The 22,868-nt window shown below is 42.7% G+C and overlaps 1 protein-coding gene across 1 annotated transcript in view; it reads left to right on the top strand.

Moving 5' to 3' along the window:
- TLR5 (toll like receptor 5) overlaps window positions 1–16,986 on the top strand; it is a 31,523-nt gene extending 14,537 nt beyond the window's left edge. Inside the window, exon 4 of the mRNA XM_076334633.1 lies at window positions 13,321–16,986. Coding sequence (XP_076190748.1) covers window positions 13,321–15,910 — 2,590 coding nt within the window. The 3' untranslated portion in view covers window positions 15,911–16,986. The remainder of the gene's footprint in view (window positions 1–13,320) is intronic.
- Window positions 16,987–22,868: the final 5,882 nt, after the last annotated feature.

Genomic DNA, 22,868 nt, shown 5'->3' with positions numbered 1-22,868 from the left:
AAAGAAGTTGAGAGTTGTGCAACCCCAGCAGAGTGGAGCCTCATTTTATTTAATAGGTGAATCTTAAGACGTGACCTCCGGTTCTGCATTTCCAACTGCTCAGATTAGGTCATGCTTTGGTTTACATGATGTATATTGTAGATGCAATGCTTTAGGCACCTATGTCTCCCATGCAATGGTACTAAATCCCCCGCTCACTGCTGCGGATATGGCCAGGCAGCAGCGTGCTCAAGAGTTAGCTCAGAAGCGGCCACTTTTTCAAACACCATCAATTTCCAGAAATTGTATTTAAGTGCAAAATGAAAATTTAAATTACTATAATTTTTAAAAATAAAAATTACCCTGTCCTCTCTTTTACTTCCCTTTTTCATTCCTGGATTCCTCTTTAAGAATTGCAGTGGCAAGAAAATAAATCACTTCAGCTACAGATCTATCATTCAATCTTAACTTCTTCAGTAAGCCTAAGTGTTCTACTTAGTATAAGGTAATGTAGAAAATGGAATATAATGACCATTAGAAATAGGATAAGAATGTGAGCAGAGGATCAGCCGCTCACAGTTAGCTTGGGTCAGATTAAGGACGCATCAGAGGGTCAGCCGTACTGGAGGTAAGAGACAGAGATGAGCCGGCTCTTTCCACCTGCAAAAGACCAGAAGAAACAGCTCAAGCACCAAGCAACCAGCAAACACAATTTTTTACATTGCTAGACTGAGATGAGGCGGTGTGATCATCTTCTACAAATTAAAATGCTTACATTAAGCAAAGCCCGTAAAAGCTGGCTCCTGCACCCCTCAGCCTGGTTTCCCCTTGCCCAACCCCTTCTCGGCATCTAGTGCCTGGTCTTAGAAAGCTGGGGAGGATTTCCACCCTGCTGGGGAATTTACCTGCCGGTGTTTCTTCATTGCTGTCTCTGCCTTCCTTCTTTTGGATATTTTTTCCATTCCATATCCACATAATCACCATTTTCCTCTATTCTTTACCCCTGCGCCCCCACCCGTGTGTTGTGCCGGCCTTCGTTTACCGCTGCGTTGCACGAGTTAAGTAGCTGAGGCACAATTCGTGTTTCCAGCCGCTGTGAAAGCCGCTCTCTTTGAGGCAGCTCCTGCCACCGGGAAGCAGAGAGCCCCCCGCTGCTGCCCGGGGCCGGCAGCCTGCGGGACACCGCTCAACGCCTCAACCATTTCATACAGGCCAGGTTTTTGAAAACGCTTTCTCACTTCGGCCGGCGTAAATCACCCCAGCCGGGGGGGGGGGGGGGGGGAGAAGCGAGCAGGGTGACAAGCAGGGGGGTGCGCTACCCGCGCACCGCGGTGCTACCGTTTCGGGTACGCCCGTCCCCGCTGCGCGGCCCCCGGCAGGGGCGGCCCTGTCCCCGCGGCCGTTGGGGCAGGCCCGTCGCCCTCCGGGCTTTCGTTAACAGCCGCGCCTCTCCGCCCCGGGGGCGGGGTGGCCTCAGCCCGGCTGGCCGGGCCGGGCCGAGGCAGTGGCGGCGCGGGCCGGGCCGGCGGAGGTGAGCGCGGGCGGCGGGGCGGCGTGAGGCGGCTGCCGGCCTCCGGTTCGGGGGGCTCCGCGGCGGCGTGTCCGCGGGGCGTCGCCGGGACACCGGGCTGAGGGCGGGGGCCAGGGCAGCAGGCGGGGACGGTGCGGTAGCCTTACCCAGGTCCTTCGCAGCCCACCGTTATCCAAGAGTCACGCTTCTCCTTCCCTTTCCACCTTCTGCCTTTCCTCTTTGAGCCGTTAAGAAATAAGGCGTGTTATCCACCCCTAGGAGAATTTTTGGGCACCTGGGTTGCACTTCGCATTTTTCAAAGCAGTATGTTATTTAGCATTCTTTTATTCCCCCCCTCTCCCCCCAAGGCAGGCAAGGATTGTTACACTCACTTCATGGGAAAAAATAGATACGTGGGGTATAAAGTTCCTAAAAGGCACAAAGGCATCCGAGGTAGGACTTGATGAGGTACAGCCTCACCTGCACCTGATCTTGGAAGAGTCCAGCTTGCTGGATGGCAGCGTGGTTCCCCACCCCTCACTTCAGTATTCGAGCACAAAACATTTTGCTTTTGCAGATACCCAGCGATGCCTGAGTCTGACAGGGCTGATTAGTCAGCATCTAATCTAGCTATGTTGCACGGGTGTTTTGACATAGGCATGGTTCTAGCTCAGACCCAGCCCAAAACACAGCAGTGGCTGCTGCTTTGGTTTAAAATGGAGCAGTGAGCTGTTACTATACACCTTTAATTCAGTGGCTTATGGCTAGGAGCATGCACTCAGGTCTTGGGAGAGTTCATTCAATTCCATCGTCTGCGTGAGGGCAAATGGGACATATGTCCTTCTCCTAACTGGCGACAGGCTCTTTTTGGCACTCTTCAGCTTCCTTTTGAAGCTGTGTCATTGTGCAAGAACTTCTAGAAGTTGATTGAGATGGTAAAAGGCAGGAACTAGAGGGGAGGGCAAGAAGGGCCTCCAAGCGGTTCTCTAAGGATGGATTCTGGGTTGAATGTGTGCATAATCAGAATATGGAAACTGCCCAGAGCAGATCGCCTCCCTCCCCTCCCTTGGCCCCCATACAAAACATCCCCCAACCCCTCATTAGGCTGAAACATGTCTTCGGTGAATCTTGAACATTATTCACTCAGTTGGAAGAGCTGTAACAGAAGAGGAGGAGAGTGCCTCCAGTCCAAAATAGCCAATGCTTCCACAGTTAATGGGTATTTGTGAGATAAAAGGGTTTGGTATTGCATTGTGCACACAACAGAATTGAGTGTAGCTGTTTTACATGATAGATTAATGTGCTAAATGAAGACATTGCTAGCTTTCTCTCCAGAAAGAGCGGGGTAGGGGCAGAATTTAAAATATAACCTGCATGGGGATTTCTGTTTTGGCAGTCCCTAGGTGGCAGACCGCAGGTCTTTTATGGATTCAGAAATCAGGTGCGTATCTTTCTACATTCACTGCATAGAGTGTATAATTCGGTCTCCTGCTTCCACTCTAAATGCCTTTCATCCAGGTTAGCCTGTGTGACGGCTATTCTTCTTCGTTGGGCTGGGACCATCTTGTATAAGGATAATCAGCAGATAAGCACTTGACCTGGGATATATATGCAGGTGAGCCCGAGGACTCTACTACCATACTGTGAGTCAATGAAATAGCTAACTCACCAACAGCCTCACACAGGAACCGTTTCAGAAAGGCTACTAGCTACTTTCCTACCTTCTTCGCTTGTTAGGTCTCCTTTGCACAACAGGTTCTACAGTACAAAGTTATGTCAGCTATACTTGTGAGTGTAATTTTCACATTTTCCTCCTCCACCGGTAAGAGCTAACTCAAATTTATTCTGATCTAAAGCCTATTTGAAAGAAATTCAGAAGGTATCCTTTCAACATCTCCATTCCAGGAAAGAGTGGAGCAGGTTTCTAACTTTGCTTAAATGTTGGGCAGATTGGCCATCTGTCTCTCTTTTGTACTGTATTTATGGTCCTCTTGTCACTGGACATTTGCAGCTTGTTATCGTATGATTGCTTTTTTAAAATGTATGTGCAAAAACCATACTTGCAAAAGCAAACAGCTCTCTCTTATCAGTTGTTCCGTTTGGCTCCACATGTTTAGGCACCTGTCTCCATACTTTTTTAATAGTTCCTTAATAAATAACATGCCCAGATTGAGTCCCAGGAGTGCAGGTGTGGCAATGATGCCATTTCCCCTCTGGCTAGCCATTTAGTCATCTTTGCTGACTTCAGCTACTGAACCATTACTGCTGTTTTATGCCTGACCACTATTTCACAGGCATGACAGTGCTTATGAGCTTTATAAAAAGGTTGGCTTTGAAGGTAAGGCTGTACAGACCTCTGCTTGTGACCCTAAGAGTTACAATCTGAATGCTGCTTCTCCACTTAACTGCTGCTTCCTCAAGAATTTCTGTCCCACCTGTGAAAGCTGGCCTCCAGTAAGTTAAAAACTCGGCTGTCATTCTTGAGAGTCCTTTCCTGTTACCACTTTGATCTTTTCCAGGTGAAAGTTTTAATCCTGGCTACTTCTAATTATCCTGCGAGCACAAAAAAGGACATTTTGTCCCTGGACTAAATCCACTTTGTGAAATACGCATTCGAAAATGATAGCAAAGAGGGAAGGGAAACTAACAGGAGGGAAGTGCTACTTCTCTGGAGTGGCTTCTAGTCTAGACCAGGGAGTTACCACAGGACAGTTTTTAAAGAAAAAGAAAGTCAACATGGATTCAGGGTGTGAGGCAAGAATACCTGAGGGGTGACTGTGACTGCTCACGGGTGGTTTGTGCAACTTTGAACAGCGTCTCTGCTGGGAAACAACTGTAGCACTGAGTTGGAAAAAAAAACCACAACAAACCGGGAATCTTCACTGTCCTCACTGAAGCCTCGAGAAGTTCACTTCCTTAGGACCTGGAAGAGCATAAGAAGCCTTGTTTATCCTCTTCTCAAGCCTAGCTGAGTGTCTCTCTCCCTTCATCACCCCCTGTCAGACACAGGGGCAGAGGAGCCTGGGCTGCCTGGGGCTGGCAGATGGGCCAGTGACCAGTGCTGGGGCGCTTCACTGGAACAACCAGCCCAGCTGGGCAGGGAAAAGAGCAGGCTGGCTCTGCTCAGGAGGCAGACACTCAAAACAGTGCTAGCGGCTGAAAACAACTGGGCTGGGCCTAGGGGCTGGAGTCTGGGGCTAAAGCACCTTCCCTGTGCCTATCCAGTTTACTCCTGTCCCCCAGAGAAATAGCCCAGAGCATATTTTAGTCTGTACTTTCAAGTTTATTTTCCCATCCTTCTGGAGACTGCTTTCTTTTAAAGAACTGTTATAATAAGAATAGAGGAATCACACTTTGTGTGTCCGTATCTTGTCATATAATCTGAGGGGATATCAAAACAAATAAATACAAACAAATACATATAGATGATGAACAGGAACTAGATCATTACATCCCATAGGTAGCTTCCAATTACCCAAACCAGTGGCTGTTTTTTATGGTCCTTCTGCTCTGTCAGGTCATTAAATGCCTTATTGTCTTAGGTTTTCCCCATCAATGACAGGAACTGTCACAGTACTCACTTGCCTTATAACATGCTTCCTGATTTTAAGTTGGAAAATGCTGTATTTGAGTTAAGCATCCTAGCAACTTAAGGGAGAGGCTGAGGGGGTGGGAAGGGGCACATTCATTAATCATCTGATGAATGAAATATTGTTTCTTTTTTAGATTGTAATTGGCTAGAGGGGCCCCATGAAGAAAAGTGTGTTTACACTGCACAGCTTTTTATGAGCACAAATGCATGTGTTATGATGAGACTTAGAGCCTGGGCAAAAGCTTGGAGCTTTATTTTTGTTTCAGTAAGTAAATTTGATCTAATCGGGTAACAGCAGCAATACAAATTTTCACGATAGCAGTTGGCCTTTATCTGGCCAGTCTAAGAACAAAGGCTTACTGTTTGTGATATATCTTTCAAGATCTTTTCTATGGCCTAGATAAATATTACAAACAAACTCCCTGTCAGTAGGCTTTCTGTTAGATTAAAAGAAAAAGGGTGCTCTTTGAAGGTCTTTGGGGTTTTTTTTCTGAGAAATTTTACCAAGTGCCAAGTACAAATAGTCCTTTGCAGTCAGTGTGTATCACCAGCCTCTGGGAAATATGCTTATAATTGTTGCCATGAGTGAAGAAAAGACTAATGATATTAGGGTATTAGACATGGCTGTTTTACTTGTTTGCACTTTCTCCAAGAAGTAGGAATGACTCTCAATTCCCTACAGAATTGTGACATGTAAATATATAGGGAAAACTGCACAGGGAGACTCTTTCACTTGGATGGCAGGAAGGGACCCAAGAATTGAAAAAGAGATTGAGACACATTTGTCTATTCAGGTGAATTTCAGTAGATTTTAGGCAGCCAAGTCCCCAAAATCTGATCGAAAAGGCCCTTCCTTCAGTCATAAACCCACATGGCACCACCATTTCTGCTGCTGCTCCCACTGCACGTAAGCCATTGCACAGGAGCACCCCAGGGTGAGGAGCCTCGCACAGCGATTGCAGATGTTGTGGAGATCAGTACGAAGAACACAGCCCCAAGCAGGCCTCCTCGGGGGAGCCTGCATGGAGCACTTCTAGCAGAGCTGCAACTTTGGGTCTAGTGCAGGGTATACTAGCCACGGACATTTTCTTTCAAACTTTAGCCGAGGAAAGGAGAGGTCTCTGATATTATAGAATCATTGAGGTTGGAAAAGACCTCTAAGATCATCGAGTCCAACCGTCAACCCAACACCACCATGCCCACTAAACCATGTCCCTAAGCGCCTCATCTACACGTCTTTTAAATACCTCCAGGGATGGTGACTCAACCACTTCCCTGGGCAGCCTCTTCCAATGTTTAACCACTCTTTCAGTAAAGAAATTTTTCCTTACATCCAATCTAAACCTCCCCTGGCGCAACTTGAGGCCATTTCCTCTCGTCCTACCGCTAGTTACTTGGGATGACCCAAGTTATGACCCAGTTAGACCATTAAAGGAAGTGGAAGACCTGAGTACCTAGTCTTCCTCAGTCTGAGAAGCTTCGGTCTGGTTCTTACTCAAGGAAACTGCTTTAACTACAAGGCTATAAGCACCCAAGTACATTAGGTAACAGTACCTTATCTCTCTCCTGCAGAAGCTTGGCTGTGCAAACAAGAATGCAAGAGCTGTGAGGATTTTTTGCTGAGCAGGGGTTGGAAGATAAACTCCTTGAATTCTTTTGGAATAGAACACTGCTTCCTTGATTTTAGTTGTTTAATCCAAAACACTAGTTTAGCTAAAATCCATAACCAGACTTCATCTTTAGAGCCCAGTGTTGAGTACAGAATTAGCAACTGTCCTCTACTTTCCCTTGTCAGTACATGCCTCTGGCATAATTTTGCATCCAATCAGTATTCCCCTTGTTTTGCAGAATTGGAGAACTATAGTTAACTTCTCAGTTCTTCTTTTAGCATCTTCTTCCACTTTGAGGTACCAGTTTCCAAAGTTACAGCCTCTAGCCTCAACAGCTTTGACCCATTCTTTGTCAGAAAACTTGAAAGTCATAGGTAACCAGCCCAACTGTTCTAAATACTTTAGAGGAAGACTCAGCCCCATGACATATAAACAGAGACAAGTTTCCACCGTTTGCAGTGGGGTTTGCTTGTTATTCTCCTCTTTTTTTTTTTTTGTTTTATTTCAAGGCTGCTTCATTCTGTTTGGGTGTTTCCACAGAAGGGTCAATGCAATCCAAATAAGATAGGAGCTGCACTAGCCATGTACCAGGGATAGGGCACATAATTGTGCGTGGGCTGGTGTTAGGTTTGTGCGTGCTTTCTAGTCTTCATTCTGAGACTTTGATCGGGGGTTACTTTTCTGACTGGGCAGCTAACATCCAAAATTCCCCAGGCAGATAACTTAAGTCTTACCTTTACAACCAGACGAAATAGCAACATGGAAAGAGGACAGATGCAGTAGCTCATACTAATGTAGGAGTTAAACCCCCTTTACATGCTGGTGTACTTGGTCCACGCCTAAGCTGGAGTATAGTGAAAAGAGAAAGGGACTGAAGAAAAGAAGATGGAGATGGGAACTGAGATCATTCATTGACATATTGTGCTGGTTCTGGCTGGGGTAGAGTTAATTTTCTTCACAGTAGCTAGTATGGGGCTGTGTTTTGGATTTGTGCTGGAAACAGTGTTGATCACACAGGGATGTTTTTGTTGTTGCTGAGCAGTGCTGACACAGAGTCAAGGCCTTTTCTGCTTCTCACCCCACCCCACCAGCGAGCAGGCTGGGGGTGCACAAGAAGTTGGGAGGGGACACAGCCAGGACAGCTGACCCCAACTGACCAAAGGGATATCCCACACCATATGACGTCATGCTCAGCATATAAAGCTGGGGGAAGAAGAAGGAAGGGGGGACGTTCGGAGTGATGGCGTTTGTCTTCCCAAGTAACTGTCACACGTAATGGAGCCCTGCTTTCCTGGAGATGGCTGAACACCTGCCTGCCCATGGGAAGGAGTGAATGAATTCCTTGTTTTGCTTTGCTTGGGTGCGGGGCTTTTGCTTTGCCTGTTAAACTGTCTTTATCTCAACCCAAGAGTTCTCTCACTTTTACCCTTCCGATTCTCTCCCCCGTCCCACCAGGGGTGGGGAGTGAGCAATCGGCTGTGTGGGGCTTAGTTACCAGCTGGGGTTAAACCACGACACATGTCAAGTCTCAGGTCAGGAGTAGAGTCTCGTATAGGCTCCTGCAGCAATTCTGGGTTGGCTCAGCCATCCCACACTGTTAAACTGTGAGAGACCATTTCAGCCCTAACTGCCAACAAGCTGTATGTGTGTTTCGTTGTATCTTACAGCTCAGCTTTGTCCTGTCAGCATGGCTGAGTGGTAATAGACCGTTGTATCTACCATAACCCCTTTCCTGGAGTTGTTGCAAGCACCTTATATGCAACATGGTCAAAGATCAGCTACAGATGTACAAAGATCAGGTATTTAAAATTTAATACTATCAGGACATGAACATTTTCCTAACATTTGTTCTCAAAAGTAAACTGGGTTTGAAAAAGGAAGGAGGAGAGAAGAAAGAAAGGATTTCTCTGACTTTGTTGCGATTCTTGTTCCAGAATTTATGGACTGAATCAAGAGCCCTTTGAAATCTCAGAGTCTTCCTAGCCGAGATTATCTATACTGAGTCAGGCTTAACCTGAAACGAAGCAAAAAAGTCCTCTCTTACCCAAACTCCGCCTGTTCATTGCTTCCCTTTCCCAGTGGCTCTTTCATGCCCATGTGCTTTGTACCTGCAGCTGATTTCTTTATTGATACTGTTTGTGAGTGCTGCACTTTGCCAGCTTCTGGCAGAAAGATCTGTGGTTAACTAACTCTTCTAGGAATTCATTAATCCCTTGTCCCAAAAGGATTTAACAACTGACTGTTGTTTCTGGTCTGGGAAAGACATCCTGCAACCTTTGTCAGTAATGTTGGATGCCGTGTAGAGGCACAGTACGCCAGAACAATTTCATACTAAGAGCATAACTACTTCAAGCAGAATTCAGAAGCCGTATATGGGCAGGACCCCCAATTCATTATATCACAACTGTAAAGGTGTCCATCCCTATCAGGCAGGACAGCTACTCTGGTGAACGTAAGAGAGGGACAGAAGTTGGCAAGAATGTATTTATATTAGTATCTAACAATCAGAAGCAAAACATTTGAAATTATACGATTTTCTACACAGAAACATCTATTGCTGATTAGATTTGAAACCGGAGAATTTGCCAGAAAGCAGAAGTGTGGCACCGGTCTGTCTAGAAACTTATTCATAAACACTGCTGCAAACTGAGTGTAGTTTAGGTTAGATGAATACAAAGCAGTCTCTGTTCAGTTAGCTGGACTCTGGACATATACATATAGAAGTTGGCTTAAATATATTTTCAAAACATTCACAAGAAAAGTTGTACACTGATGATGAAAGCAGTATGGATATCAAATTTTAAGTTAAATCAGTGTAATTTTATACACAAACCCATCTCACTATAGAAAAAAAAATAATAAGGGACAATTAAGATGGTCTTTGTCTCTTCAGTGCCTTATGTTTTTGGGTATAGAGGGGAGAAAAGAGAACTATCTTCTGAGACCAAAATTTTCCTTTCAGATCACTCTTTTAAAAAGCAAGCAAATACTCTCATCCATCAGCAACGACAAAAGTAGGGTATGTCACCCGTTCTTTATGTGGACTCCAGTGCATTTTTGTTGGGGGTGTGGAAAGGGGAATGGCAAGTGCTTTCTAACTCTCTATGGGAGAGTTGTTACTCTAACTTCTTTCCTGGCTTGTGTACATCGAAAAGGACACAGTCTTAGTTCTCCTCTTCAGCTATACTTCAGGCCCTGCTTACTGGCAGCCTCTGTGGATGTCCTCAGGTGTACGTGGCTGTGCTGAGATGGACAGGCACTACTAAAACATCCACTCTCAGGTACTGTCAGTTCCCTTCCTTTTTTGCTGTGCTAGTGAAGTTTTCTAGGTGATTTAAAACCAAGTTAACAAAACTGAGCTTTAAAAAAAGATACTACCATAGCGTAGGTCAGTTCCAGATGGCTCAAAGCATCTGCATCGGCCTTCCCTGATCCAGACGCACACATCCTGAGGAGGCTGAGACCAGAGCTAAGAGTATTTGCATTCTGTATGCACTCGCTTGCTGCCTTTAGATCTAGGTAGAATATCCACCCTGCATTGTAAAAGTTCTTTCCGTTGCTCAGAAACATACCCTGCTTAGGACTTTCCATCCCAAAAGCATTTGCTGCATTTTTCCTCCCCCTCTTATTTTTCCCCTTCCCTTTACCACTTACCCCTTCTGACATCAACGCAGTAGAAGGAAACAAAATCTCACATGCTGGTCTCTGGTTCTCTAAATTTCATTGCTCCAGTTTTCAATAACGAATGAAGCATTTGCACATCCCTTCATCTCCATGTCCATGCACAGGCACGTAACTGGATGGGATGATCGTCATTTTGTGGGAAGAATATTCTTCCCAAAAGGTTTTAGGTGCTAATGTACAATGATGAAGGGTTGTATAAAATGCTACAACGGAGAGATTCTGTTAAATTAAAAAGCTTTGCTGTCCTCATGAGAGCAGTAAGAGGCATTACTTACTGCCAGCGTCCTCCTCCTGCTCATGGAGGGCCAAGATTCGGGGGGAAAGGTAGTATCTTATGCAGAGAAAACTGAGGGAGCAAAGAGTTTACAAATGAAATCTCCCTTGTCACCAAACCAGAGTGGAGGTGGAGCGTAACAACCATTAGATTGTTAGAGACTTCTTTTACTTACAAGAACGTGGAAAAGCAGGTAAGTGTAAAAGCAAAGGTGGCTAGAAATATTTCACCATTTTCTTATTTTCTAATAATAAAAATAAAACTACATTTTTAAATTTAAAAACAACAACGTTTTCTAATTCTTCCACTCTAAACATTTTGAGCTTTTTCTTGTGGTAAGTTCATACACGTCTATTAAATTTTGACTTCCAAAGTACTTTCTAATTGTAACTGCTTTTGGTGATGCTGTGATTTTGCCCAAGCTTTAAAAATCAGCCATAGCTTTTGGGCAAATACAAGGAATGGAAACGTAAACATCTGAAAGATAAATGTAATGTAAAACTATTCGTGCTAAACATCTGATATTATGGCATCAAGAAGAACCATTGTAATAGTTAACAAATAATAAAAGGGAAACTTGGTGTTTTGTTTTCATGGTTCAAGCAAAGAGAAAAGTAAAAGTAAACAAGATCTTGAATGACCTGCTGTATGTTTAGTTATGTCTTTTTTAATAACCTACAACATTTTGTAGTCACAAAGACAAACATCATATAGTTTACTGTTTATAATGTCCCCTTTTAATAGTGCATGCTAGGTCAAAAAAAGAGGGTAGAAAACACAATTATTTTCTAGTACTAGGAATTATTCCCCATAGATGCAGTTAAAATCTCTTAACAGAATTTTGATACCCACTGCCTGCAATTTGCTTTTCTTTGCAGCACATCCTAAATTCCTTAGTGAGACAAAATGTGAATGAAATTTGAATGCCAGGACTTCAGAATTCAGCACTCTCCCCTATATTGGTAATCTCTTTTACTTTCAAGAATCAGATCTTGTCCCAAAACCATGAAATTGTCTTAAAAAATGACAAGATTGGTATTTCAAGTTGCAAGGTATGTGTGTCTCCCACTTGATGTTTGAGCCTCTAGGGTGGAAATTTGCAGACTCACCCTCGTAGTGACAGTTAAGGTTTTAGTATAATCAGATGACTTTGAGAACATCACCAAAAACGTTAGGTACAGTGAGATTGTGTCAGTTATGAGATTCGATGGTACTATAAAATCCTTGTACTTCCTATTTAGCAGATAGTTGGTAAAAAATGGCTAGCTCTTTCACTTGGTATTTGCAATGGGAATATCATAGTGGTTTCTACTGACACACTTTTTCATTTCCCAGAAATCACTTTGTATGATGGCAACAAGCATAGGATGATTTTAGTTCAAGTGCAATATTCTGCATAGAATTTTGTACTTGCGCTTTAAAGAAGCAGTGTGCTCAAATCATCATAATAATTAGCAGGGTTTACCTCTTTTTGATTACTGGCTCAAAGCCCAACTTTTTTCCTCTCTGAAGTAGATTTACTTTGCAGCCATTAGATGGCCATTGGGGGTTTGGTTCCACAAGGATTTACACTTACCAGTTTTTAAGCAGATTGTGCTGGAGGTCACAAAAATTCTTCCATTGGGTTGTCATTTCATTTCAATAAATGCTTTTTTAAAACCAGAGGCAGATGGTTGCAATCTTAGTTAGAAGGTTTTTTTAAACTACAGTACACAAACAACCACTTTAAGGCTAATAATTTGCTCTGTTCTTTACCGTGCTCAATAAAAAAGACCTTCCTTGCTTTGAAGAGGTTTTTGTCTCAGATAAAGAGAGAGACAGGCAGACAGATGGCATAATGCAAGGAAAATCCAGAGTGGGAATAAATTAATAAATGGATTCATCAGTGAGCTGCATAAATTATGTTATGCACCTTTTTGTATAACTTAGGAATTTACAGTTCAGGAAATGCAGTTTTTCATAAAACGTGAAATCTTGCAGCACAGTTTCAGGCTACTGCGTTTTTTTCTTTTCCTTCACTGTTAGCCTTGTTCCTGCCTATACTTTCAAAACTATTTTACAACCCTTTCAAGAACAATTTCACATTGCAGGGTTAATCTGAGGCTCGAGGAGCCCCAAAAGAGGTTCCCCTTTTAAAAATTCATGGCTGTTAGGCACTTCTGTGTGACAGCAATCTGAATTCCAAATAGCGTGATTGCCCTCGTAAGGAGAGCGCTCAGGGAAAGAGCAGCGTTGGCCTGCTCTGTTTAGGTGACTGGATGCCTGCACTTTACTTTGGTAATCCAAACTGTTTAAACCTGTTTGGATAACTGATTAAGGAATTAAGCTAATACACCAGCATTATCGGTTCCATGACGCAAATTAAATAGCTAGGCCAAGATTTTCACACTTACCTAGTGGGGTTTTTGTGCTGCCCTTAAGTTACATAAAGGAGGATTACTCTCCAGGTCGTAGGAGGTGCTCGCATCTCTTTGGGACCCATCTTCTGACCAGCCAGCCTATCAGAGGACACCTGTTAGACTTCAGAGAAAGGATAAATCCCAAATCACTAGTAATTTTTAGTGTGACATCAGTCTTTTGTTCTACAACTGTTAAAAACGTGCTCTACAACTTACTGCGCAGATAGCCAACTACAGAATTAATGCTTGCTATTTCACTTTTTTTCACATAGATTCATGATGTTACATCAACAGCTAGTACTTGTCTTTGGAATATCACTAGCTAGTGATATACGTGCATTTAGAAGCTGTTATTCAGAAGCCCAAGTCTCCCTATATTATTTCTGCAACCTCACAGATATTCCACTTGTGCCGAAGGATACAGTGAAGCTTTTGCTAACTTTCAACTATATCAGACAAGTGACTGCAACTTCGTTTCCACTGCTGGAGCACTTGTTGCTGTTGGAAATCGGAATACAATATGTCTATCCTGTTACCATAGGAAAAGGAGCTTTCAGGAACCTGCCAAACCTTCGTGTCTTAGACTTAGGATTCAATAAGATTCTTCAACTGGATCTTGATGCTTTTGTGGGCTTGCTGAGTCTGACCGTACTCCATCTGTTTCAGAACTACCTTGGAGATTCCATCCTGGAGGAACGTTACTTTCAAGATTTGAGCTCGTTAGAAGAATTGGATCTTTCAGGGAACCAAATCACAAAACTTCAACCTCATCCCTTATTTTATAATCTAACAGTCTTGAAAACTGTGAACCTGAAATTCAACAAGATAACCAACCTGTGTGAAAGCAATCTTACCAGCTTCCGAGGAAAACACTTTTTATTTTTTAGCCTCAGTTCTAATAATTTGTACAAGACAGATGAAATGGCTTGGGCCAAATGCCCAAATCCTTTCAGAAATATGATGTTTAACTCACTAGACCTTAGTGACAACGGCTGGAGCACAAAGGAAGTCCAATATTTCTGTACAGCCATTAAAGGGACTCAAATCGGTTCTTTAATACTTAGCTCTCATACAATGGGTTTGGGATTTGGCTTTAATAACTTGAAAAATCCAGATAATGATACATTTGCAGGACTAGCAAGCAGTGATCTTCATTTGCTTGACATTTCAAATGGTTACATTTTCTCTCTCAATTCTTTAATCTTTCAAAGCCTTGGTAATCTGGAATTGCTGAACCTTTTCAAAAACAAGATAAATCAAATCCAAAGGCAAGCATTTTTTGGCTTGGGAAACCTAAAAACTCTCAATCTCTCAAGTAATCTTTTAGGTGAGTTGTACGATTATACTTTTGAAGGTCTACGTAGTGTAATGTATATTGATTTACAGCAAAATCATATCGGGATGATTGGTGAAAAATCATTCAGTAACTTAGTAAGCCTGAAAATAATTGATCTCCGAGACAACGCCATTAAAAAACTCCCTTCCTTTCCACATCTGACCTCTGCCTTTTTAGGTGACAATAAGCTAATGTCTGTAGTTGGTACAGCAATAGCAGCAACACACCTTGAATTAGAAAGAAATTGGTTGGCAAATCTGGGTGACCTGTATATTCTTTTCCAAGTTCCAGATGTGCAGTATATCTTCTTAAAACAGAATCGCTTCTCTTACTGTGTGAAAAGTGATAATGTTACAGAAAACAATCAGTTAATCTATATGGATCTAGGTGAAAATATGTTACAGCTTGTGTGGGAGAGAGATTTATGTTTGGATGTGTTCAGGGCACTGTCCAAACTTCAGGTTCTACATCTCAATAACAACTACCTTAGTGCTCTTCCACAGGAGATTTTTAGAGGTCTAACATCTCTGAAAAGACTTAATCTAGCTTCCAACCTATTGTCTCATCTTTCTCCTGGGCTTTTTCCACAGAGCCTAACAAACCTAAATTTATCTGGAAACCAGCTTTTTTCCCCTGAGCCTGAAGTCTTTATGACTTTGAGTATTCTGGATATAACACATAATAAGTATGTCTGTGATTGTACTTTAAAGAGCCTACTAGTGTGGCTAAATGAAACCAATGTAACCCTAGCTGGCTCACAATCCGACAGGTACTGTGTATACCCACCTGCATTTGCAGGGGTACCACTGTCGTCTCTGATATTTGATGGTTGCAATGAAGACAAACTCCAGCAGACACTCAGGTTCTCAGTATTCCTCTTCACCTCCATCACTCTTCTAACGTTTCTGATGGCAGTCATCATTTTTACTCGCTGTCGGGGGATTTGTTTTGTCTGGTATAAAACTATCACCAAAAAAATGATAGACAGCCATCCACAAGTAGCAGATAAAAGTGAATACAGATATGATGCGTATTTGTGCTACAGCAAAAATGACTTTGAATGGGTCCAGAATTCTTTGCTAAAGCGCCTGGATTCACAATATTTTGACAAAAACAGATTTACCTTGTGCTTTGAGGAAAGAGATTTCTTGCCTGGGGAAGAACATATCAACAATATTCATGATGCCATCTGGAACAGCAGGAAAACAATTTGCATTGTGACCAGGCAGTTTCTCAAAGATGGGTGGTGTGTGGAAGCCTTTAATTTTGCCCAGAGCAGGTACTTTTCTGATCTGAAAGATGTCCTCATTATGGTGGTGGTTGGGTCGCTTTCTCAGTATCAACTGATGAAACACAAACCGATTCGAAACTTTTTACAAAGGAGTCGATATTTGCTATGGCCTGAAGATTATCAAGATATAGACTGGTTTTTAAATAAGCTTTCTTGCCAAATGCTGAAGGAAAAAAAAGTGCGAAGGAAAGCCAGTGGTATAGAGCTGCAGACTGTAGCAACACTCTCGCATTGATAGTGTATGGGTTGCTGGCTTTCTAAATATCCCATTTCCAGCTGTGCCATGGCGGGAATGAACACAGATTTGCTTCATCTTTCCTTGAAAAAGCAGGTAAAAAGATAACTATTTCAGTATAAATCCCACTAAACATGGAGACAGCTTGAAAGCAACCAAGCAAATATATAAAAGTACAATTATTTTATGGACTATGACACATTTTCAGAAGAATTAAATGAATCACAGATGCTTCACATTTTGGATGCTCAGCTTCAGACACTTCAGTCCTGATTTTCGGAGTACTACTTACTTACAGGTCTGTTTCAGTTAGAGAAGGATGCCCGTGGTTGTTTTTTTAAAAAGGGCCCATGGTACTGTACAGGAGAGACCAAGTATGCTTTCATGTATGGCCTAGCCTGACCATCGGTTCATGGATTACTTACTCCTGTGCTTTCTGAACTCTGTAATTTTTCATGCTCTGTTTCAAAGTAGAATCAGTGCTTTGCACCTTTATGCTTTAAATTGGTGTAACACAGATTTCATTTATTTGTCTTCTACTCAATTAGCCTCAGCTTTTCAACTGGAATGTACAAACTTTGAACTTCATTCATCCCCTTCCCCTACACAACTTCTCTGCTTAGTGGTAAAACTACGGTCATTGGTCTACTTCATTTGCTGCTCTTTCAGCCTGGTATTTTTTCAGCTGAGCTGCCTCCTGCCCTGCAGAGAGGAACAGATATCCCCTTCAGATCTGAAGCAAGCCTGGGCTTGAAAAGCAAACAAGAAACGTACCTCAGCAGCGGTGCGGGCTGTACACCGGTGACATGGCCAATGGCCCAGTGACTGCCAGACAGCTTTCACATTCTGGGAGTGGAAAGTACAGACAACTGGTGTGTAATTTGGGTTGTTCTCTGTACATCCTGTGTCCTGATCAATTCCAAGGTGTTTTTCTGCTTCTATTGAAATATTTTTCTAGAGTCAATGCCTGGTACTCTCTTACCTCTCTGATCATTTTACCACTGTTTGTTCAGGTATGTGTCTTCAGGGGGTTGTTCAGGGTCATTTTAATAAAAGTCTGACTCAGTGTTCACTGTACAGAACCTGCACCTATTATTTCCATGGCGACATACTCCTTGAGTGTACTGTTCATCTCGGTTTATACATTAACATGTATACGTTCCTTGGACATGAGGAAAAAATTCTTTACTGAAAGAGTGGTTAAACATTGGAACAGGCTGCCCAGGGAAGTGGTGGAGTCCCCATCCCTGGAGGTATTTAAAAGACGAGTAGATGAGGCACTTAGGGACATGGTTTAGTGGGCATGGTGGTGTTGGGTTGCTGGTTGGACTCGATGATCTTAGAGGTCTTTTCCAACCTCAATGATTCTATGATTCTATGATTCTATGATTAATTCAACAAAAGCTTACCAAAATAATTTCGGTATGGCTTCAGTGAGTTTTTCACTGTAGCGAGGAAGCAGGAATGGGAGGTTTTAAAAGCTGTTTGTCTTGACCTTAGCTGCAAACAAATAATACTATCTTAACTATTTTGATAGAGATGAAAAAGTACAATCCACTTCACGTGAACGCAGTTGTTTGAATATAGATGTGCCTGTGGCTGATCTAATTTAGTCTCAGTGCACCAGTATACAGGATTTCTATTGATAAAATTACTACAGTAAAAAATTACTTCCTTCTCAATCAGTGTAGTCATTCAGGAACAGAAAAGGGCTAAACCTTGGAAAATTTTCCAGGCGGCATGGGGCAGGGCGGGGGAGGAGATTAGAAAAGGGACTGGACTGTGCTGACGAAGCCCTGGGTGTCGCTGTTGGCTCGGGTAAGAGCTAGGGCTTCCCAAACTCCTCCTGCCTCCAGTCCACTGCAGCTGCTGGCACTGGGGACAAAATGCTGCTGCAGAGGGAGGTGGGAAAAAGAACCAGCAGCCCTGGCTTCCCAGAGCCCCCGTGGGCTGTCAGAAAAGCTGCCACCTGCATTTCAACTCTGCATTTCTTACAGTTCTCTGACAACGATGTCCAACTTTTTTCCTTTTTTTCCCCCGAGCAGTGCAAATATTTATAGGCATCCTTTAAAGTCAGAGGTTATACCAGAGAGTATTTCACGTTAAAATCACTGACAGGTAGCCAAAGCAGGAATGAATCTGTACCATGAAGATCATGTGCAGGTCTAGGCTGTTAGCCTATGGATCTGTACGTGGTGTAAGAGATGGGGATTTTAAAAGCATACTTAAGAAATTATATTTGAATGAATGTCACAGAACATTTTTGGTCAAGTGGTAATTGAGAGCCCTCTCCCGTTAGGACCTTATTGTGTACTTGCGAGACGCTCCTATCACTTCAGGTACTTAAAGCTTACTTCTGCTAACCTACGCATGCAGGAATGACAAGCAGATACAGAGATTACCGAGATGGCTTTAACCAAGGCTTTTCCATTTTGTTTGAAATGCTTCTGTCTTCTTCATGCTAATGCCCCTGGTGGGAGGTAGCTACATAAAACCTGCATTTACTTCAGTCTTTGGAAAAGTCTGACTTTTTACATAAAGGTTTTAATAAAACCTTTGGATGAAATTTCATTGTCTGCCTCCATGCTTATAAACCGTTTTGGAAACTTAAAGAGATCAAACCTGTGTCAGGAGCAGCTGGGAAAACTTCTTTCTACCACAGAGGCAGCTCAGAAACATAGAAACAGCCCAGCCCCCATCTGCCCCTTGCAAATTCTCTTGCAAGGGGTCTACAAAAGGCAGTAAAGGGATATTTGGAGAGCATGCTACTGAACCGTTCCTGATTGTGGAGTGGTTTGCAGGCATATGAATAACTGCAGTGTGAAATTTTAAAGAGACCCGAAATAACTTTCTTTTTTACTCACTGTGAAACCACTTCGGGCCCAAGACTCTCAGAACAAATGCAATTGGTACACCATCCTATACAATGAAAAATTGACTTCAAATAGTTCATAGGACCCTGATCACCACCTCTGTAGAGTCACTTCTCTTTAAATGACAAAGCCTGGGGAATTGTCGAGAAAGCGCTTGTGCAGACTTTATACTCCTCTGCTCAGCAGGAACCACAAAAGCATCCTGTACAAAAATGGAGAGTGACTATGCTTGATGAATTAAGGCCATAAATTGAGCCTCAACCTCATAACTATTGATCAGATTCCCTTCAGGCTCGCTGGGAACATTACTGCTCTATTAGAATTTTATGGCTCTTTAGTTAAGGATACTCTCATCAGTTTTACTCACCCTCCTCAGTGAAAGACATTAACTTGTTGGAGAGTGTCCAGAACAGGGTGTGAAGTGTGACACTGACTCTAAAGTAAGCTATTAAGACGGAAGCTGGTGAATTTATTCGCAGTAGCAGCACAGGGAATATTCAGAGGACAGTGACTCAGTGCCACATGGTATCAGCTCAGATATTTAATAGTAAAAGCCCACCCCCACCATTGCAACATATATTGTAAACATTAACTGGTCAAGCAGGCAGTGTTGTTCAACAGTAACAGCTAGCCAACCTGTCCAAAGACTACATGGGCTCCTACTCGAAACCAAGGCGCTCAGGACCAGCACTCAGATTCTACAAACGTATTCCTATGGAAGATAACAGAAGCCAGCAATGATACGCCCACATATTATTTCACATTTTACATGACTGTTATTTCACATACAGTGAAATCAGGCTTCTCTTCCCCCTCCCATCCAACATGCACGCTAGTCTCAGCAAAGTGTTGTCCAATTGTATTTGCTAATCCCAATTGCTAATCCCTCCTCAGAGAGACTGATCAACATACTGGTAGCTCTATCACCCTGTTAATTTACAGACAGTACCCATCATTGCTCCCACCCCAACGGCTGTACTACCTCTGTGGAGAACGCTAGCATAGATAAGATACAGAGTTCAATCTCTTGAGTGGGACACTCCTACATATGTTGCTGAGAATCACTCTGCCTTTCTTTTTCTTGTGTCACATCATTAACTCAGCTCACTTGCTGACTTCTGGGTCTTTTTCAGCGTGACAGCTCTCCTACTTCTCACTGCCAGAGACCATCTGGGTTTCAGATTATTGCATCCTACCTTCTCAATTTCATGTGGTGCTTATTATTTTACAATGGCTTTAACATGTTCTCTTCTTGCTGGAACTGTGAATAGCAGCAGTCCAGTTAAATCACAAAGCGAGGCCCATACCTGGCAAAATACTTACAGATGAAGAGCAGTACACAACTGAGTGGCAGGAGTGAGTGGTGAAGATGCTGCAAATGGAGCAGAAGCAGCACATGCGAATCTCTGGGAGATCAGTAAAGTTAGGAAGGGTACGTGTGGCCGTCTGAGCATCTTGCCATCGAAAGGGGACTTGTGTTCCATGAGAAGTGGAAACTTGAAGGAAGCAAAGACAGACAAGGAACAAGATACATCTCTAGGGTCTGACTCTACAAATGAGATCAAAAATAGTGCCCTAGTACAGTAAGCAGATTAACTTAAAATAGGACCAGCACTAGCAAATATTTGCAAGGTTTCTCGTAAGTACTATACAGTACTGCCAACAGCAAGCATGCAGTTGTGTGAAATAAGGCTTCCAAAATCAGAAGACTGGTGTAAAAAACCCAAAAGAGTAGAAAACAATTATAAATGTCTGGTGTTTGACCCTGTAAGACCACATTTTTACACTTTCTTCATGATCATAAGAAGGTGGATATTCATGCAGTCCATGAATACAAGAGCCAAGGCTTTAAGAAATAATCCAAGTATTTCAGGACTTCTACTTAACTGTGAAGTATGGCTAAATTAGTCAGGCCTTGAGTAAAGAATAGCTTTAGGAAGATGGTGAAGAAAAGACAGGCTGGCCTTTCCAGCTTCCCAGTCCGCTCTGGGCAGTGGTCTTATATCACATATATCCTACTTCATTCCTGCAAGATTTTGTAGTTGTTGCTGGTAAACAGGATCAGCAAAACTATGGCCTTGACTGCAATGAAATAACCTGAAGGATAAGTGATGATATGAAGACTTCCCATACAGACAAATTTACATCATTAGTCCTTACAAAGCCTCTTCTGGTGGTTATTCCATTAGGCTGCTTGTCCGTCTCTGAGAAGGTAACAAACACCTTTGGGGTGCCAAACAGCTGGTTCTGCTTTTGGGTACAAGCACTTTTTCATACATAGCTTTTAGTTACCCGTTTTCTGTTTTGTCCCTCACAAAGATGAGCTGAGCATCTTGGTCTTCAGTTTCACTGTGCTGTTCCTGGCAGCCATCAAAGATTCCACGTACCTGGAACAGAACTGCAGGTGCTACTCTACCAGTATTTCCTTCAACTAAACAAAAGCTGCAAAAGCAAAGTTTAAAAGCTGAGATTTACCCAGAAGGCCGCTGTGAGCAGACACAAACCACAGGGAATGCTGGACGCCAAGCAGGTACCAGAAATTTTAAATCCAGCCTTGTTAGTCAACCTTGTATCACATCTAGGTATTATTGTTGGGCCAATCCAACTCCTGCATGATTCTGTCTTCCTGTCTGCACAGAGATTAACAGGAGGCTTCTCTTCCCTTTCTAACCTTACCTTTGCTTTCTGTATTGTGTACATACAGTGTAGTGGGTGCCAAAAATAAGTCTACATTTCCTTTCCCAATATGCAAAAGTCAGTGTATAGGTATGACATGAGTTATTTCATAGCGCAAAGACTACCTATTCATAGCAGATTCTGTTTGTTTCAGACATGTGGTTTTCCTTCCTTTTAGATAGCCTATTGTTTGTCTTTTCCATTTGTATTAAAAATAAAATCTTTTAAAACTGCAAGTAAGAGAGAAAAATATATTTCTTCTGAAACTAACAATTCTCCAAACAGGAAGGTTAGCTTTTTCCTGTTTAGACATTATGTTCAAAGAAAGGAAGTCAGGATTTTCAATGATAATAATAATTACACGGTATGTAAACGTCAGTAAGTATCAAAGGCGGCTTCAGTCTTTATTTAGTGTGTCCCAAATGCTACACTGCTGTTTAGAGTATCTTTATCTTTACCAGCTCACCAGCCTCTTGCAAAAATGGATTTATGAGCAGTCATTGCACTGGGTTGATCACCTGTATGCTTGCTTCTTGCAAGCTTCCACAGTATAAGAACAGCATTATCAGGCTGCCTCAAGCCTGCACGGAGAGCAGTGATAGAGAGCAGTGGGGCAAACAGAGAAAGCTCATAATAAACAACAGTTTGATGTGGCAGGGGTTTTTTGCATCGGGATGTTTCCAGGCTGTGTAACCTTTTCATGTTGCCACCCAAAGCTGAATACGTCAAGCCATGTCTGTTGATGCCGTTCCTAAAAATTGAATGGGCAATGGAATTTCAGCATTGTGATTAGATGCAGTATCAAAGCATAGATGTTCAGTACACGTAGCACCTTGTAATAGTGAAGCTGGAAGCGCTTCGTAACCATTTCATTATCTTCTCTTTGAAGATGGAGGAATTGAGGTAGAGAGAATGACTTTACGTACCTTTTGTCATGGGCAGCATTGGGAAGAGAACTCAGGTTTGACAAAGGATAAGCTACTAAGTCTGTTTGCTCTGTTTTGTAGGAGTTTTACAACATGCATTTTTATTACCTTGGAAACTAAAGTCTTCTATTTATCCACAGAACTAATTAACAGCGTAAGGTCTCCACTTAATGTGCCACCAGTTTGCCCCTGTGGGGCAGAACTAGTTTTACAGGGAGCAGAAGGTAGCTGAAGATTCAGTGAGAGTTGCCATCTTGAGTGCCAGTGATTTCGGGATGATCTGGGCCTATTCAGGATAGGAGCAAGAATTCACTGGGCATTTCACTGGGAGTTGCTAACACTTTTCAGGTAGCCACATGGACTGGTATTTCTGATGAGGGCTTGCAAATTAAGAATAATGGGAAAAACTGTGAAGGACATATGGCCTAGTCCACATGAAGTACCACCTGTGTGAATGCCAGCAATGGAGTAGGGAGAATAGGG

This window comes from Aptenodytes patagonicus, chromosome 3 (genome assembly GCF_965638725.1).
Source record: "Aptenodytes patagonicus chromosome 3, bAptPat1.pri.cur, whole genome shotgun sequence".
Classification (NCBI taxonomy): Eukaryota; Metazoa; Chordata; class Aves; order Sphenisciformes; family Spheniscidae; genus Aptenodytes; species Aptenodytes patagonicus.
This window is presented reverse-complemented; position numbering and strand designations above follow the sequence as displayed.